Source organism: Acartia tonsa, chromosome 6, assembly GCF_053477335.1.
Source record: "Acartia tonsa isolate MP-2025a chromosome 6, ASM5347733v1, whole genome shotgun sequence".
In the NCBI taxonomy this organism is placed as follows: domain Eukaryota; kingdom Metazoa; phylum Arthropoda; class Copepoda; order Calanoida; family Acartiidae; genus Acartia; species Acartia tonsa.
This window is the reverse complement of record NC_137265.1, coordinates 912,042-928,649: the sequence shown is the minus strand read 5'-3', so window position 1 is coordinate 928,649 and position 16,608 is coordinate 912,042. Positions and strand designations below refer to the sequence as shown.

The following is a 16,608-nucleotide window of genomic DNA, read 5'->3' as shown; positions in this document are numbered from 1 at the left end:
ATGCAACAATTTCATTTACTGAAAATGGATCTTTCTTATTAAATTCTTTTTTTGATAAAATTAATACTATCATAGACTTAATCATATTCAACTTTATGTTCGACTATGTCAATAATATTTATATAATCCTCATCAGGATTATGTTCACAAGAAAGAGAATCTTTATCCTGGATTTCTACTTCTTCTATTTCCTGTTTTATAGTTTCTTCAATATTCTCAGCCTCCATGTTGATATAGAGAGGATCCTCATCAAGAGTTTCTTCTTCTTTTATTTCCAGTTTAATATTGGCTTCACCATAATCAACAAAACTGGTAGAAGCAGAAGTTGAAGATCCTATTTTTTTAATATGTTTAGCTGATTTATAATGTATTTTCAGATTTGAACTCAAGGAAAAATATTTCTGACATAATTGACAAGAGTATGGCTTCTCTCCTGTATGAATCCTCTTATGGACATTTAAATAACTTTGTCTTGAGAAAGTCTTTTCACATGTATCACAAGAGTATGGCTTCTCTCCTGTATGAATTCTCTTATGGTCATTTAAATGACTTTGTTGCAAGAAAGCCTTTTTACATGTATCACAAGAGTATGGATTTTCTCCTATATGAATCCTCTTATGAACAGTTAATTCACCATTTGTACGGAATTTTTTCTCACATGTATAACAAGAGTATGGCTTCTCTCCTGTATGGATCCTATTATGACAAGTTAAAGCACCTTGTTGCGAGAAAGCTTTTTCACACGAATCACATTTGAATGGCTTCTCTCCTGTATGAATTCTCACGTGTCTTCTCAAATCACTCTTTTGAGAGAATTCCTTCAAGCAGATATGACACTTGTTCATGATGGTTTCTTTATTGTTCTTGCACCTGGAAATAAAAAAGTTTAATTTTAAAAAAATGAAATAAACAGCTTAACAACCTTGTTAACTTCTTGATAACTAAATTACTAAGATTAGTTTTCATGAGAAAAGATGAATATCTTTCATTCACAGAGACACAAACCTCATAGAATGCCAAATAATTAGCCAAATTGCGCAGATATTGACAGACAAACATATATTCTATATTAATTTGGCAATGAACACTCAATTTCTTCATTGAATGACTGGATATCATTTTAGAATGCCATTTGCAAAAAACTAAAAATTTAAATAAAATCTTAGTCACCTTTTTTATCCTAGGGACTTATTGGTTTCAATGAAGATTACAAGAATTCTGCTACATAATATTTGTAATATAGAAAACTAACTTACTTTACTTTGCTCTATTCTTTCTCTATTTTTTTCCTCCTTTAACTTTTCCTTTCTTTTTATAATCTTAGAGTCTCAATTCATTTCTATTTAGTCTGAAAATAAAAATAATAATGATTTCACAAGTTACACAATTCTAATAATGAGGTCCGACTAATTGAAGGACAGACAAAAACAGTACATATACGATTTAATTTAAATAGTTTACATCAAATATTCCCAAAACGTTGGTTAAAGTAAATTAGGTATGTACATGTACAAGGTAGCGCCGCAGGGTTCAGGCAACACAGATTTATGTTTGAACAATATACAAAAAAAGCAAACAAAGTACAAATAAGAGCCTATTTGCACATTATTAAAAATACAAATAACATTTTGAAAAATTGTTTTCAAAAAGAGTAATATCATTTACAGTTTACATCATAACTTCAATACAAACATAAATATTTAAATAAGCATAAAGAATTGTGATTTTTTTAGAAATATCTTTGGAGAAGTAATAGGTATAATTCACACATTAAATCGTAGCTTAAATACAAACATAAATACATATATAACAAATTAGCAATTTAGGTTTATTCATTATCAAACATTTTTATTTTTATCTACTTAAACAAATTTTTCACTCTCAATTCTTTCTTCATCTTTTATTTCCTCTTTTCTAATTACTTCCACACTCTCAGCCTCCATCTTTATAAAGATAGGATCCTCATCAAGAATTTCTTCTTCTTTCTTCTTTATTTTCATCTTGTAGCTTAACTTTTGTTCTAGATGCAAATTCTGTTCACAAGAAAGAAAATCTTCATTCTGAATTTCTTCTTTTGTTTCTAGTTTTATAGTTTCTTCCACATTCTTAGCCTCCATGTTGATAGTCAGAGGATCCTCATCTAGAGTTTCTTCTTCTTTTATTTCTAGTTTGATTTTAGCTTCACCAAAATCAACAAAACTGGTGGAAGGTAATTTTAATGGTTTCTCACATGTATTAACCATCTTATGACGAGTTAATGAACTACGTCGTGAGAAAGTCTTTTCACATTTATCACAAGAGTATGGCTTTTCATCTGTATGGATCCTCTTATGAACATTTAAATGACCTTGTTGTGAGAAAGACTTTTCACATAAATTACATTTAAATGGCTTCTTTCCTGTATGTATTCTCATATGTCTTGTAAAATTGAACTTTGTAGAAAAATCCTTGTAGCAGATATGACATCTGAGTAAGACACAAGAGTATGACTTTTCTCCTGTGTGGATCCTCTTATGGGCGGTTAACTGACCATTTGTTGTGAACACTTTTTCACATGTATCACAAGAGTATGACTTCTCTCCTGTATGGATCCTCTTATGCACTATCAATGCACTTGGTTGTGAGAAAGCCTTTTCACATGTATCACATTTGAATGGCTTTTCACCTGTATGAATTCTCTTATGTTCAGTTAAATGATATTTTTGTGAGAAAGCCTTTTTACATACACAACAAGAAAATTGCTTTTCTCCTGTATGAATCCTCTTGTGGACAGTTAACTTTCTTTTTGTAAGGAAAGCTTTTTTACATGTACCACAAGAGTATGGTTTCTCTCCTATATGGATTTTATTATGGACATTTAATTGAGCTTTTGTACAGAAATTTTTCTCACATGTGTCACAAGAGAAAGGTTTCTCACCTGTGTGGGTCATCTTATGAACAGTTAAATTACTAATTGTACGAAATTCTTTCTCACATATATCACAAGAGTATGGCTTTTCTCCTGTATGGATACTCTTATGCACTATCAATGCACTTGGTTGTGAGAAAGCCTTTTCACATGTATCACATTTGAATGGCTTTTCACCTGTATGAATTCTCTTATGATAAACTAGCGCATTTTTGAGTGAGAACGCTTTATCACATAAATCACATTTGAATGGCTTCTCGCTTGTATAAACTCTCATATGCACTGTTAAATTACTCTTGTAAGAGAATTCCTTGGAGCAGATATAACACTTGTTCATGATGGATTCTTTATTGTTCTTGCACCTTGAATAAATAATTTTTAATGTAATACTTGTGTGAATTAAAAATAATAAATTCAAATTTTTATTGTATATTCTGAATAGAAAATAATTATTCTTTGCTTACATTATTTTATCTTTGACTATTAGCTGTGTTTTAGTGAATTGGGGGTGTTGAGAAGGAGGACGTTTAACCAACAACATTATTTCTCTTTTTAGTGCTTTACCTTAATGTGCCTAGCGAGCATAAGCAACCACAAACCCTTGTTTTTAACAAATAAAATAAGTTGAAAATAGGGCATACTTTCTTTAAGCACCTCTCGTCATGGAGACCTACCCTGCAAGACCTATACCTGTAGTGTACTGGCGCTGCAATACAACCCAATATAACCTACTTAACCTGGACTTAAGTAAAACACAAAAGCACGAACGAATTCTTCCCAATATAGGGGGGGGGGGATTTCTGAGCTTTACTAGGGAAATCATTATTATTTCAAATGGAAAAAAGGTAATTTTTTCAGTGGCCTTTAACTATTATAGGTTTGTACTACACTGTGTGTTATTATTGTACTACACTCCAACAAAAATTAAAAACTATACCTATACTATACTATACTGAATCATTTAAGTATTAAGCGAAGTCTCTTTATGAGGACAGACAGACATTTACTTACTTTAATTTGCTAAAATAAAACATACCTATGCTTTTTTCCTTTAAATATTTCAATAAAATTCAGTTTTATAACATTAAGTCTTATTACATTTTATATTCTGTCTGAAAAATAAATCACTATTTTAAGATTTATTTAAGATCATGTCCGAAGGCCTTTTAACATTATTCTATGAAAACTTATTCCTTATATCAATATCTTAATTAGCCTAGCAACTTTATAATCGTTACAAGTATTTCCGTACATGAAAAATTCAAAATATATTGATTTTTAACTGTTTATCTGATTTTTTAAATAATAATTCCTAAAACAATAAGGCAGATTGTTGTAAGCAAAACATCCCTTTTATCAGGTCTAAAAATGTAAGTTTATTCTTTTATTCAAAAATTTTTGCTTCAAATTTACACACAATTTTGTTTAGACGTGTAAGTTTACATTCTGCTTCTTAAGTTTTCACTCTCAACTGGTTTTAATGTTTGTATGTCCAACAATCTGATATTAATTTGCATTGCTTTTATGGATGTTTTCAAACTTTTTTTTATATAAAAAACTAACTTACTTTGATTTGCTAAACTCAATTTACTAGTATTTTCTTGATCTTTATGGCTATACTGACTTTAGTTTTATAATATTCAGTCTTATTTCATTTTACATTCAGTCTGAAAATAAATTAAATGAGTTATTTACTAACACAATCTTTACCATAAATGGATATTTACATCCCAAGATATTACATCATAAATACTGAGGAAATTTTTTCGGCATGGGTTAGAAGGATCTTAAGCATTGGACAGACAGATGGCCAGACATTATTCTACTTTGTATTAAAGATTAGCTTAATATTTTCAGAAAATGTGACATAAATAACATTTGAATAGCTACACACCTGTATGGATCTGCTTTTTTATAATAATTTAATGGATACAATCATCAAAAGTTTTTTCACAAAAGGGATAGTTTCACGAAGTGCATTTAAAAAAAAATTGTGAACTGTAAGTTTTTTCTATTTTAAATAACGTAGTAGTGCATAATATAAAGTAATTGATTAAAATTAAAAAATTTTACCAGGGACTTTCCTTAAAAAATGAGTTTTTCATTTTTATTTTCAACTTCTTTGCTTGTTATATATGTCAAAAACTTTTTTGTCATAAATACAACTTTAGATATGATTTACTACTTAATAGAACTTCAAACTTTTTATACAACAAAATACATATAACAACAAAGAAACACCAATAAAATATTTAGTATAGTACTTAGAGTAGTGATCTTTTTATATGTCTTGGTAGAATATATTAGGCATTGGAGAGATATGATTGTGAAGAATGTAAACATTGACCTGACCGAACTTTTTTTTATTTGACAATATCTAAAAAAGTTAGTGATTTGCAACATAAATTACATGAGAATGGTCTTTATATATATATGTTGTATGGTTAGTTGTTATTTCCGCGTGAGATAATGTGTATATTGTAAGTAAACCGGACGGTTTTCTTTATTTTTTTAAAAAGAATCTATAGAAAACCTGTCCTATATTGAACCGGACGTTATTTTCTATGTTTTTTAAGTAACTTGTCCCAAGGGGAACCCCTGTTCAATTTTTTTATAACTCTTGTGAAATATGTGGAAACAGATTCTCTGATATTGGTGTTTTGGCTATACATATTTGGAAAAAAATAGACCATTCTCATGTAATTTATGTGGCAAATCACTTTAACTTTTTTAGATATTGTCAAATAAAAAAAGTTTGGTCTGGTCAATGTTAAAAATTCTTTAACATATAATCATATCTATCCAATGCCTAATATATTCTACTAAGACATATAAAAGTTCACTACTCTAAGTACCTTAACTCTTTAAATACACTTTGTAGAACTATCCCTTTAAACTGTTTCACACCTCTCAAATGTGTTTACAAAAATAATTTATATAATAATACCCTTGATTAAAACTAGGCCAAATGCTAAACCTGAAGCTGTAAAGCCTTGGTCTGCTTATCAAGCTTTAGTTGCCTGAAAATAATAAGCTGGCAAAGGCTGCAGCTGCTGTGTATTCAGAGGTACCTGATGAAAAATTGAAAAAGCAAGGTTGCGGAATTATAGTGTCTGCATATTCAAATACAAGATGACTATTTTTTTGTTTTGACCAAAAAACATACCTACCTTACATCTAGAAATTGTATGGTTGCTGTTTTGAATGCTTGCAACATTTTTTCTGGTAAGATTCATCAACAAGAGTTGATAGTCAACCTCTAGAAAATAAATACCTTCACATTTTGGCAGAATATAAAATGCTGCTGATATATTTTTTGTAAAAAATCAGTGGTAAATGGAAATATTTGATTGTTCTGGCACTGTTTCTATAAAGTTTATCATTGTAATTATAGAAACTACTTTTGAAACTTTCCTACTTTGAGTAACAATAAACAAATTATTTGAAAATCCAAACATTTTTTGCGCTAAAATGTAAAAGAAATAACATCTCAAATGATTTCAAATTATCTGATTCAGCAAGAAAAGATAAAAATACATATTTACCTTTTTTTCGCTATTCATTTCAATGATGGCTGAAAGAATCATCCTTTTTTCATCTCATTTCATTATTTTGTTTTGTCTGAAAAAAAATCAGAACAATTTGTAACAAAATAATTAGTTTTGATTTACAAAATAGGAGAATATAAGTTTTAAAAAATTATCTTAACCCTTACAGATCGGGGGGGGGGGGGGGCTCCAAGAGCCCCACCCTCTAGTTTTTTTGTAGGTAAGATGGAGTGCTGTGACTTCATGACTTTTTAAGTTTAGTAATTATACGTCGGCAAGAGTTGATTTTATTAGGATATCTGGTCTGTGTCGGTCGTGGTGTCGGGTCAAAGTCGGTTGGGTAGCACCAAAATTAGAAAAAAATTCTAAAAAATCTTAATTTCTACATTATGACTTTTGTGTATAAGGAGAAACCTAAAATTTTTTTTGGTGAATACTTAGATATCAATGACCTTCTGAGAAAAAATGTGTTATGACCGTTTGACCGCTCCCTGACCGGCTTTAAGACCGATTTTTGTCCGGCTTTTACTACAGACATATATCATGAATATCGTGGCTTCTATTACAGCTAGAGTCCTATAAATTTTTTTGGTAAATCCTTGAGCAACATCAAACAGATAAAAATATTAATCGGCGCCGCCAACCGCCGTTTTACCGCCGTAACCGCCGAAAATGGCGGTTTCTGTTATTTGCCGTTTTTTGGCGATGATCAGAAAAAGTAATTTTTTTGTTATGAAAAATAAAAGTTCGTCCTAAAATTTGGTCATCCTAGCTGCAAAATTGGCCGCTCTACAGCTGTTTTAAAATTTAGCGGCTGGCCGCTAAAAAGCTGCTAAGGAGCGGCCTGGCTGCTATGACTAGAAAAAGTAATTTTCTCTAAAAATACACATGAACCACCAGAAAAAAATTTTACGTCTTTATCTGTAACAGGAGCCGAGATAGAGGGGCCCCCCCCCCCCCCCGATCTATTAAGGTGGGAATTGGGGCCCGAGCTGTAAGGGTTAAGATAACAGTAAAAGCAGAAAAAATACAGTATATACAGATTTAATTTTATAAAAAAAAGTAATTAATATTAACATTGAAAATATTACAATATTTACATAATCAGGTATTTCATATAAGAAAACCTATTGTTAATTACATTGCAATCTTATGCTCAATGATATCAATTGTGTCTACTCTAACCTCATCAGAATTATGTTCACAAGAAAGAGAATCTTTATCCTGAATTTCTTCTTCATCTATTTCCTGTTTTATAGTTTCTTCCAAATCTTCCATCTTTATAGAGAGAGGATCCTCATCACGATTTTCTACTTCTTTAACCTCTATTTTTACATCAGCTTCGCCACAATCAACAAAACTGGTAGAAGCAGAATGTAGAACTGTATTCTTAGTTGATTCTAATTTCTTGAGATGTCCCGCTGATTTATTATGTGTTGCCAGGTTTGAACTAGAGTAATAAGATTTCTGGCATAATACACAAGAGTATGGCTTCTCTCCGGTATGGATTCTCTTATGATCAGCTAATGAACTTTGTTGTGAGAAAGACTTTTCACATGTATCACATTTGAATGGCTTCTGACGTGTATGGATCCTTTTATGTTCAATTAGATAAACTTGTTGTGAGAAAGCCTTATCACATGTATCACAAGAGTATGGCTTCTCTCCTGTATGGGCTCTTTTATGTACAGTTAACGCACTTTGTTGTGAGAAAGCCTTTTTACATGTATCACAAGAGTATGGCTTCTCCCCTGTATGAATCCTCTTATGGACAGCCAAAAGAACTTCTTGTGAGAATGACTTTTTACATGTATCACAAGAGTATGGTTTCTCCCCTGTATGAATCCTCTAATGAACTTCTTGTGAGAAAGCCTTTTCACATGAATCACACGAGTATGGCTTCTCGCCTGTATGGATCCTTTTGTGTCTTGTTAAGACACTACTGTCTGAAAATGCCTTATCACAAAAATCACATTTGAATGGCTTCTCTCCTGTATGAATTCTCATATGCCTTGTCAAATCACTCTTTCTAGAGAATTCCTTGGAGCAGATATGACACTTGTTCATGATGAATTATTAATTGTTCTTGCACCTGGAATAAATAATATTTAATGCAATAGGAATAGGTACTTGTGTAGAAATGAAAATAATAATTCTAAGCCCGTATAATTTTACAGCAGTATGACCTACGAAAAAGTATTTTTTAGGGTTTGCAGCCCTTATTACTCAATGTATCATCAAAAATAGCATATAACTATTATCTGTGTTCTCTGCACATTATTTTAAATTAAATTTTAAGTATCTCTATATACAGGATTTGCAGCCTAAATCATTTAAAATAAGCAATTATTGGACTTTGAATCAGGGTTGGTAAAAACCCGGTTTTTTTTAAAAAACCCAACCCATTGGGTTTAATTAATAAAACCCGGGTTTTTTTGGGTTTTATTGTTTTCTAAAGATTATTACCTAGGAATTTTAAGATATAGGGTTAAATCATTTTTATAAAGTAACAGGATTTTTGTCTGTACCATAGGATCTCGCTAACCGTGAATCGGTATGGTTCTCCTGTACAAGGTAGCTTTCCATAGGTCCAGGGAAGGTTTATTCCAATTTTGGGGGAGGGCACCACAAATCTCCCAAAGTAGTTAAAAATCTTCAACGGACCCGTGAGAAGCTAATTGTAATTGAGAACCATATAGGTTCTGTGGTTAGGGATTTATTTTGGTACATATAGACAGACATTCCGTTACTTATATATAAAAATAAGCAGTTTAAATGCAGTTATACAATAGTTATAAAAATAAAATGTTTTTATAATTTCTATTATTTGTTTGAAAATACTACTCCTTACGAGTCAAAATAGAGTTAACATTATCCACAAAAGATACATTTGAAATAAAACCCGTTTTTTTGGGTTTTTTTGAGTTAAAAAAACCCAATAAAACCCTACTTGGGTTTTTTATGCCAACCCTGCTTTGAATCAAGATAGAAAGATTCCTTATGCTTTGAGAGCTCAAGCTGACTTTGCTATACCATTTTCCAGACTTGCACTAATTTCTAGATTGCCTTTTATTTCTTTACCAAAAACATGGAATAAATATGAAGAAATTTTAAAAGATCTAAAAAATAAGCCAAATTATGATTTATTTAAAAAAAACACTTGAAAAAAACATTGATTGAAAATATTGAAACAAACTGCAACAGACTTCTTTGTCATATTTGCCATTTAAATGCAATTTGAACTTATTGGTTAGAATATTACCTTAACTTATTTCTTGTCATTTTATTATTCTGATCAAAATTGTTTTAATTAGAAAGCAAAATTTGCTAGGTCTTAAACGTACTACATCACCGTCAACTTCTTTTTTATGTTTTGTTGTAATCTTTAAAAATTTTAACATTTAAACTTAAACCTTATTCTTTTGCTCCTGAGTTTAATAAAAAAAATACTAAATTCTTATTTTCTTCAATTCTGTTTACTTCAGTACATCTGTATATTTTATATCAAGTTTTTTGTATAGGGCTTGATCCTTTCACCACATGTTCCTAGGGTTACTAATTAAAAATTGTTGACTATATAATTTTAGCTTGCACTCTATGTTTGCGTTAAACTTATGCTATATGTAAATATTCTTAATCTGTCATTATCACTGTATTTTAATATGTTGACTGAAATAAATATTTGATGTTGATGTTTTCAAAACTTTAGCTCTAAAAATCTCCGGTGTTAATGGAAGTAAAATTAATTTTTTATATATGCTTGTGTGGAAATGTACAGAGAACACGGATATATGCTATTTTTGATGAGACATTGAAAAATAAGGGCTGTAAACCCTAAAAGATACTTTTTCTTGTGTCATACTGTATAATCATTTCAAATACTGATTTTATTATTACAGTTACTCTGTGATCAAGGTGTGTCCGTACGTCTGTCACTATGTAGGTAAAAGTACTCTTTTAGAACTCATCTCCTTACATCCATACCTTAATTTGAATACCTACTCTATATGTAGGGTGTGGTCATCACTATCTAGGTAAAAGTATTCCAGATGTACTCTATGAAAACTCTCCTCTCACATATAATCCTTATCCCACTTTCCCTTCTATCCACTTACATGTACATGAATATAGTGATATTAAATGCTCTACTTTTGATGTTTTATTCATTGTACATCTTCAGTTTTTATTTAAAATACATACTATATAAAAAACCATCACAAACCTAAACTGTTTAAATGATAATTTTATCACAGAAAACTTTTATGACAGACAGATAGATATCTACATACATCTTTAATATTAATACTTTAAAGATTCTACTAAATAATATTTGTAATATAGAAAACTAACTTAATTTACTTTGCTTTACTCAAATTCTCGTGTTTTCTTTCTTTACATAACCTCAGAGTCTCAATTCATTTTATATTCAGTCTGAAATTAAATATAATAATAATTTTACATGTAACACAATTTGAGAAGTTCCTATAAACCGGGTGTGACTCACCGTGAACACACACACAATGCAACTTATCATCTAGTAGGACCTGGTCATTATAGCCTCTCTAAAATGCACAGAATAAGATTAATTGCAGACATAAATTAAATCCCCAGAGATGTCTAAACACTCTGGAATTAATGGCACATGAAATAATATCAAAGATAAAATATAAGCATAGATATATTTTTACAAATAGTTATATTTGGTCTATGAGCACAGTTATCAGAAGAATGGAACTTTGGTCTATGATCATGAGGTTCTTCTGCTAACTGTATATCCTCGCTTGGCACATGTTTGGTCTATGGAAGTCCTGCTCATATACCTAGATAGAAACACATATATTTGGTCTGTTCTCACATTAATATTAAACAGTTTTATTGTTTGATCTTTTATCACCCGTATAGCGTAGAAACAATCTTTGGTCTTTTACTTCCTGTTAACAGAGAAATCTCTCTTTCTGGCAAACCTCCTGTCATTGACTTTGACACTTCTTTTACGGCTGCCTTGTTCGTACAATCCTTTGAGGTAGTTGTACTGCAGGGTGACACGTTCTAATTGTTTCTCTAGCACTTGGACTCTTCTCATGTAATAATCTTTGTCTTTGCTCAACACTTGTTTTTCTTCTTCACTTTTATTTGCCAATCCTTTCCATTGCCTTGCCGCTGTTTTCTGTTGGCTGATAAGCACGTTCTTGTTGGCTAGTTCTTTTCTGTACTCTGTAACCAGCTGTTCGTTTATCTGGTTATATCTGTCGATGCCAAAAGAATCATCATCCTCGTAGTCAGAAAGTTCAAGCTCGATTTCATTACAGTTTGTGTTTTCAATTTCAACAGTTAGGTCTTCTCTTACATCTGCTCTGTTGAAATCTTCAGCCAGATCCTGTAGATCATCATCATTAGCTTGATGCTCGGGCTCTTGCTGAGCAGCTTCTTCATCTGAAAACGTGATCAAGTCCACCTCTCTCTCTTGAGCACCAGGCACAGCAGCAACAATGACCTCTTCGACAAAAATTACCTCCTCTTCAACCTGTTCATCCACTCTGCCCCAGACTGGCTTGGGATCAGTTCTGTTTATCTCCTGCAGCCATTCTCCATGAGCATGCTCACGCTCCTCCTTGGTGTTCATGGGGAACCTGAGGTACATGTCCCAGCGTTGCCAACCTTCAGGTCTTCTGTGACTCCAGGTCAAGTTATGGCTTCTTGCCCCTTCTGAGGCAGCTGGTCTTCCTGCCAGGCCTCTCAGCTCCAGTTCTTGACGATGGAAAGCATTAAATCTATAGCCTTCAGTCTCAATGAGTGGGGGAGGGATTTTAACTCTGACAAATCTAGACTTCCCTGTGTATGCACGAGGAGCAAAGGTATTATCAAAAGCCACCAGCATGTAGCTTTTTATCTTCTGGCAGCCTTCGTAGCTGGGATGAGTGCCGAATCCAAGGCCACTTTGAAATTCACTAAAACACATGCCTCGGACTCTCAGTGTCTTATCATACTCGGAAATTGTTGTTGTCCCCATCTTGTGTAGGCTCATCGGCGGCATCTTGAGCAGCTCGTTGTACCATCTGGTTTCATCGTTAAATTGGGCTACCTGTGGCCAGATTGGGGAACTGTTCGGCAGAAAAAGAGCTGTGGAGAAACATACTTTGTTCTTTTCTTGTCTTTGAACTTCTGCAACAATTTCATCGAAGTATTTTCTGATCTTTCCTTTCTCCATGGTTCCAGCCCAGCGTTGGAAACAGCAGATTGCTATATTTTTAGCAATTGTTTGATCCCTAACTGCCTCCAGAATTATGTCGGTACATTCTCTTATGTCATAATCCTTCAGGGAAATCCAGCGAATACAAGTGATGTTCGGATCCCAAAGGCGCTCGGGCATGGAAAACCATCCAAAAATGATGTCTTGCACGTTGTTAGGCATTTCTCGTTTCAAAAAACTTGTCTGAAAATGAGAATAAACAATCAATAAATAGCCATACTTTGTTCTTTTGCATGTTATGGTTAGAAAACTTTGAAAAATTGAGAAGAGAAACAAGATAATTTTTCACTGTGCCGCTGTTGAATGACGGGATACAATCTGTTAAATTGCCAAGATGTTGAAAAAAAAAATCCATAGTTTGGTCTTTTACTAATGCGAGAAAAGGACTTCATTTAAAAATAAAAAAAAACATAGCCAGGTTTTCACATAAAAACTTCATTGTATTGGTCAGGTGTGATAAAAAATTTCGGTAAAATAAAAATTAAATGGAGATCCATACTTTGTTCTTTTACTGTAGCCGGCAAAAAAAATTTATTTTCTTTTAAAAGAGTTATCACTGTTGTTTGTATCGGGAAAAATAAAATGTGGGCTCCGAAAATTTCTGTTCTGGAAAATTCGGTTTGGTTTGGCGGTTTTGACGAGAATTTGCGCAGGATGCCGTGTAGTATATCTTTGCCGGGATCGCCAATTTTAAGTTTCTAACTTCAGATTTCTTCCGGGATCGCTTATGAAAAACTGAGACATGTTGCCATCTTTTTCTAAAGTTCGGGCCAAAAACTGTAAACATCTGATTTTTGAGAAATTGTTTGTTTTTGTACATATTTACATGATTTTTGTGCTCTTGACTTTAATTTAAAATTAAATCTAAGAGTCTTTGTGGCATTCTTCCATTCTGAATGACATCAATCAAAGCAGCCTTGTTAACTCCACGTTTAGTTAACACGTCGGCCAACATATCCTTGCCAGCTACCCATCGAACTTCCAGGATTCTTCCGTCTTCAATCATGTCCTTCAGGATTGCAATGTCTGCTCTCAGCATGCGTTCTTGGACTTCAGATTCAGAGTAAATGGCAGCTCTAGTTGATTCATTGTCTGTGATAGCTCTAACTTTTAGATCTACCTTTCCATTTGTCATTTCTCTGATTTGTGTCTTCACTCCTAGTGCTGCATCTATTCCAAGTTAGAGTACTTGCGCTTCAGCACCGAGTGTACTGTGGACTTTTCTTTTCAGCTTGTTAGCCTTCCATTCAATCACAGCTGATTTTCCATTCTTGATATTTACCAAGAAAATCACAAATCCGCCACAGCTGTCTGTGTTTTTGTTCAAGTTTCGGAAAGCTGCATCTGAGAACATCCAAATCTGACAATTGTTCAGATCACCCAAATCTGAAATTCTCACAGACACTTTGTCTTTCTTCATACGCACAGCACATTTTTGTGCTTTGACTAGTTCACTTAGTGGACCACCTTTGAAATTTGTTGAAAGATCTACACAGTCAAAAGCCAAATCAGGACGTGTAGCTCGCACAGTCCAATTCAGAACACCAGTGATCTGTCTCAGCATAGTTAGTTCTTCTTGATTCATGTCTCTCTCTTTATCTTTGACATTCTTTGCATCTACATCAGGGATCTTTGCTGCATCAATGTATTTGTCTTGATTTATGGTTATCCCTGTGCTGTCCTGCTTGAAATGGAAACCAGTATACATGAATTCTGTTGATTCTGATTTTCCAACCTTGAAAATGCTCATTACTTCCACCATAATCTTCTCTATGAATTCCTTGGTGCCTGCATAAAAGAAATCATCGACATGTACACCTACTATACCAATCAGAACATCATCTTTGATCAGGTAAAACAAACCTTTATCAAGAGGGGATTTCTTGAATCCTAGTTCTTTCAGCTTGGCAAGTATTCTCATGTACCATTTACGACTAGCATCCTTCAGACCATATAAACATTTGATCAATTTCCACAGCTTCCCCTTTTGGTTAGCTTCTTTTGGTGGTTCAACAAAGACATCTCGATCCATCTGGCTGCCTTGTAAGAATGCAGATGAGATATCTGTTGTGTGAATTGTCCAGTTATTTGCAGCTGCAAAGGCTGCTAGTAGTCTTATTGAGGCTTTCTGCACAGTTGGACTATCTGTAGGAAAATCTGTGTCTTCTTGAAAACCTCGAGCAGTGAGTCTTGCTCTTACTTCGGTTCCTTTTTCAGTCAGCACCCAGGTAGTTGTTATTTTATCCTGACCTTTGTCTTCTACTACTTTGTACGTATCAAAAGCAATTAGCTTGTTCAGTTCGTCAAGCTTTGCTTGTAAGCATTCAGGTGAGTTCCTTTTCTCTTTCGGTACCATGACTGCTAAAATCTCTTCACATATCATTAGGACTGCAGTTTCTTCTTCAGCCTCCATTCTGATCTTTTGCTTGTCTATATCATTGATTTTTATACTTTTGCCATTGTCTAGCTTGATCACTGTTAAGATCTCATCGTCTTCATTTACTTGTTCAGCCTCGGTTTCATACCTGATGTTTCTTTTAGAGACTTCGTCATGAAATACTTCACCGTTGTCCAATTCTATATTAAACCATCCCGCATTTCTTCCTCCAAGCTTACCTCCATGACTGAGAATTTTTCCTTTTTCCCATTTGCCTTTCTCCAGAATTTCAATTCTATCATTTCTCTTCAGCACATTCATTGCATTTTGAAGAGTGCCATCTTCATTAAAACATGGTGTTGGTTTTTGACTTACTTTTCTTCTTTTTCTACCTTTTGAGTTACGCAGTGGAATTTTTGTGTTGTTTTGTTCTTGTTGTTCAGTGCTTTTGTCTTCATTGCTCTCTTCAATTGGTTCATTTGCTTCAGTTGATTCTTGTATTTCACCCGGTTCCTTTGTTGTTTCTTGTATTTCAATTGGTTCTTCAATAGCTTCCTCATTTTCTTGGAATTCTGTCATGGTGGTTGTATATGGAATTGTTGTTGATGGTGGTTCTTGCTGATCATTGTTTGTTTCCACAACTTTCTCCAATATGTCGTTGTTCGTTCTTGGGCCTTTGTTGGATATTCTACTTCTTGTCTGTTCTTGCTCATTTAGCATCTGGTCAATCTCTCTTTGCTTGCTTCTTGTGAAATGTTCCTTGTCATTTACTTGCTCTTCTTTTTCTGTTTCCTTGTCATCATCGTTCAGAGATTCTTTGTTGTTGGTATCTCTGACCACTTCTTTCTTTAATATTTCTTTTGCTAATTCGTCTCCTGCTTTTATCAACCTGTTAGCGCTAACTCTGTAGTATATATTACCTACCCTGATAAAAATAACTTTGCTGTCTTGAAAGACAACCTTAGCAGGACCTTTCCATGTATCTTCTCCCTCCTTCTTGAAATACACAATATCTCCATTCTCATATATAGTGTCAGCAATTCTGATCTTTGCTTTTAAGGCTTTTCTTATCCTTTCGCATCTTTCTGCCTTTGTGTATTCTGTTCTTGCTTTGTGTAAAGCATCTAGGGTTTCTAGTAGAGATTTGCTCTTTGTTGGCTCTTCCCAGGCAGGTGGGGGATCATCTAGAATATTAGGAAGTTTTATCTGTCTACCAAAAACAAGCTGATAAGGAGAAAATCCTCTAACATTTGACATGGAGTTGACTGCTGTAATTGACCATGCCAATGCTACCTCTAAACTCATGTTTGGATAGTCTCTCAGAGTAGCTTTTACAATAGAGTCTGTGATTCCATGATTTCTTTCATTGATTGGATTCTGCCACGGGCTATTGGCACCCGTGGTCAGAAGTTGAATGTTCAAAGCACTTGCTACTTCTCTCATCTCTTCATTACAGAATTCAGTGCCATTGTCTGAAAGTATTTTTTCTACTCTACCAAAGATAGGTAGCCATTTCAACAAAAGC

The 16,608-nt window shown here is 33.3% G+C and overlaps 1 protein-coding gene across 1 annotated transcript in view; it reads right to left on the bottom strand.

Annotated features, from left to right (window-relative positions):
• Window positions 1-1,354: 1,354 nt before the first annotated feature.
• The window catches only part of LOC145323489 (uncharacterized), a 61,359-nt gene continuing 46,105 nt past the window's right edge, over window positions 1,355-16,608 (bottom strand). Inside the window, 3 exon segments of the mRNA XM_080165889.1 lie at window positions 1,355-3,270; window positions 7,598-8,548; window positions 10,816-10,889. Of these exon segments, the coding sequence (XP_080022015.1) occupies window positions 1,863-3,270; window positions 7,598-8,523 (2,334 nt within the window). The 5' untranslated portion in view covers window positions 8,524-8,548; window positions 10,816-10,889 and the 3' untranslated portion in view covers window positions 1,355-1,862.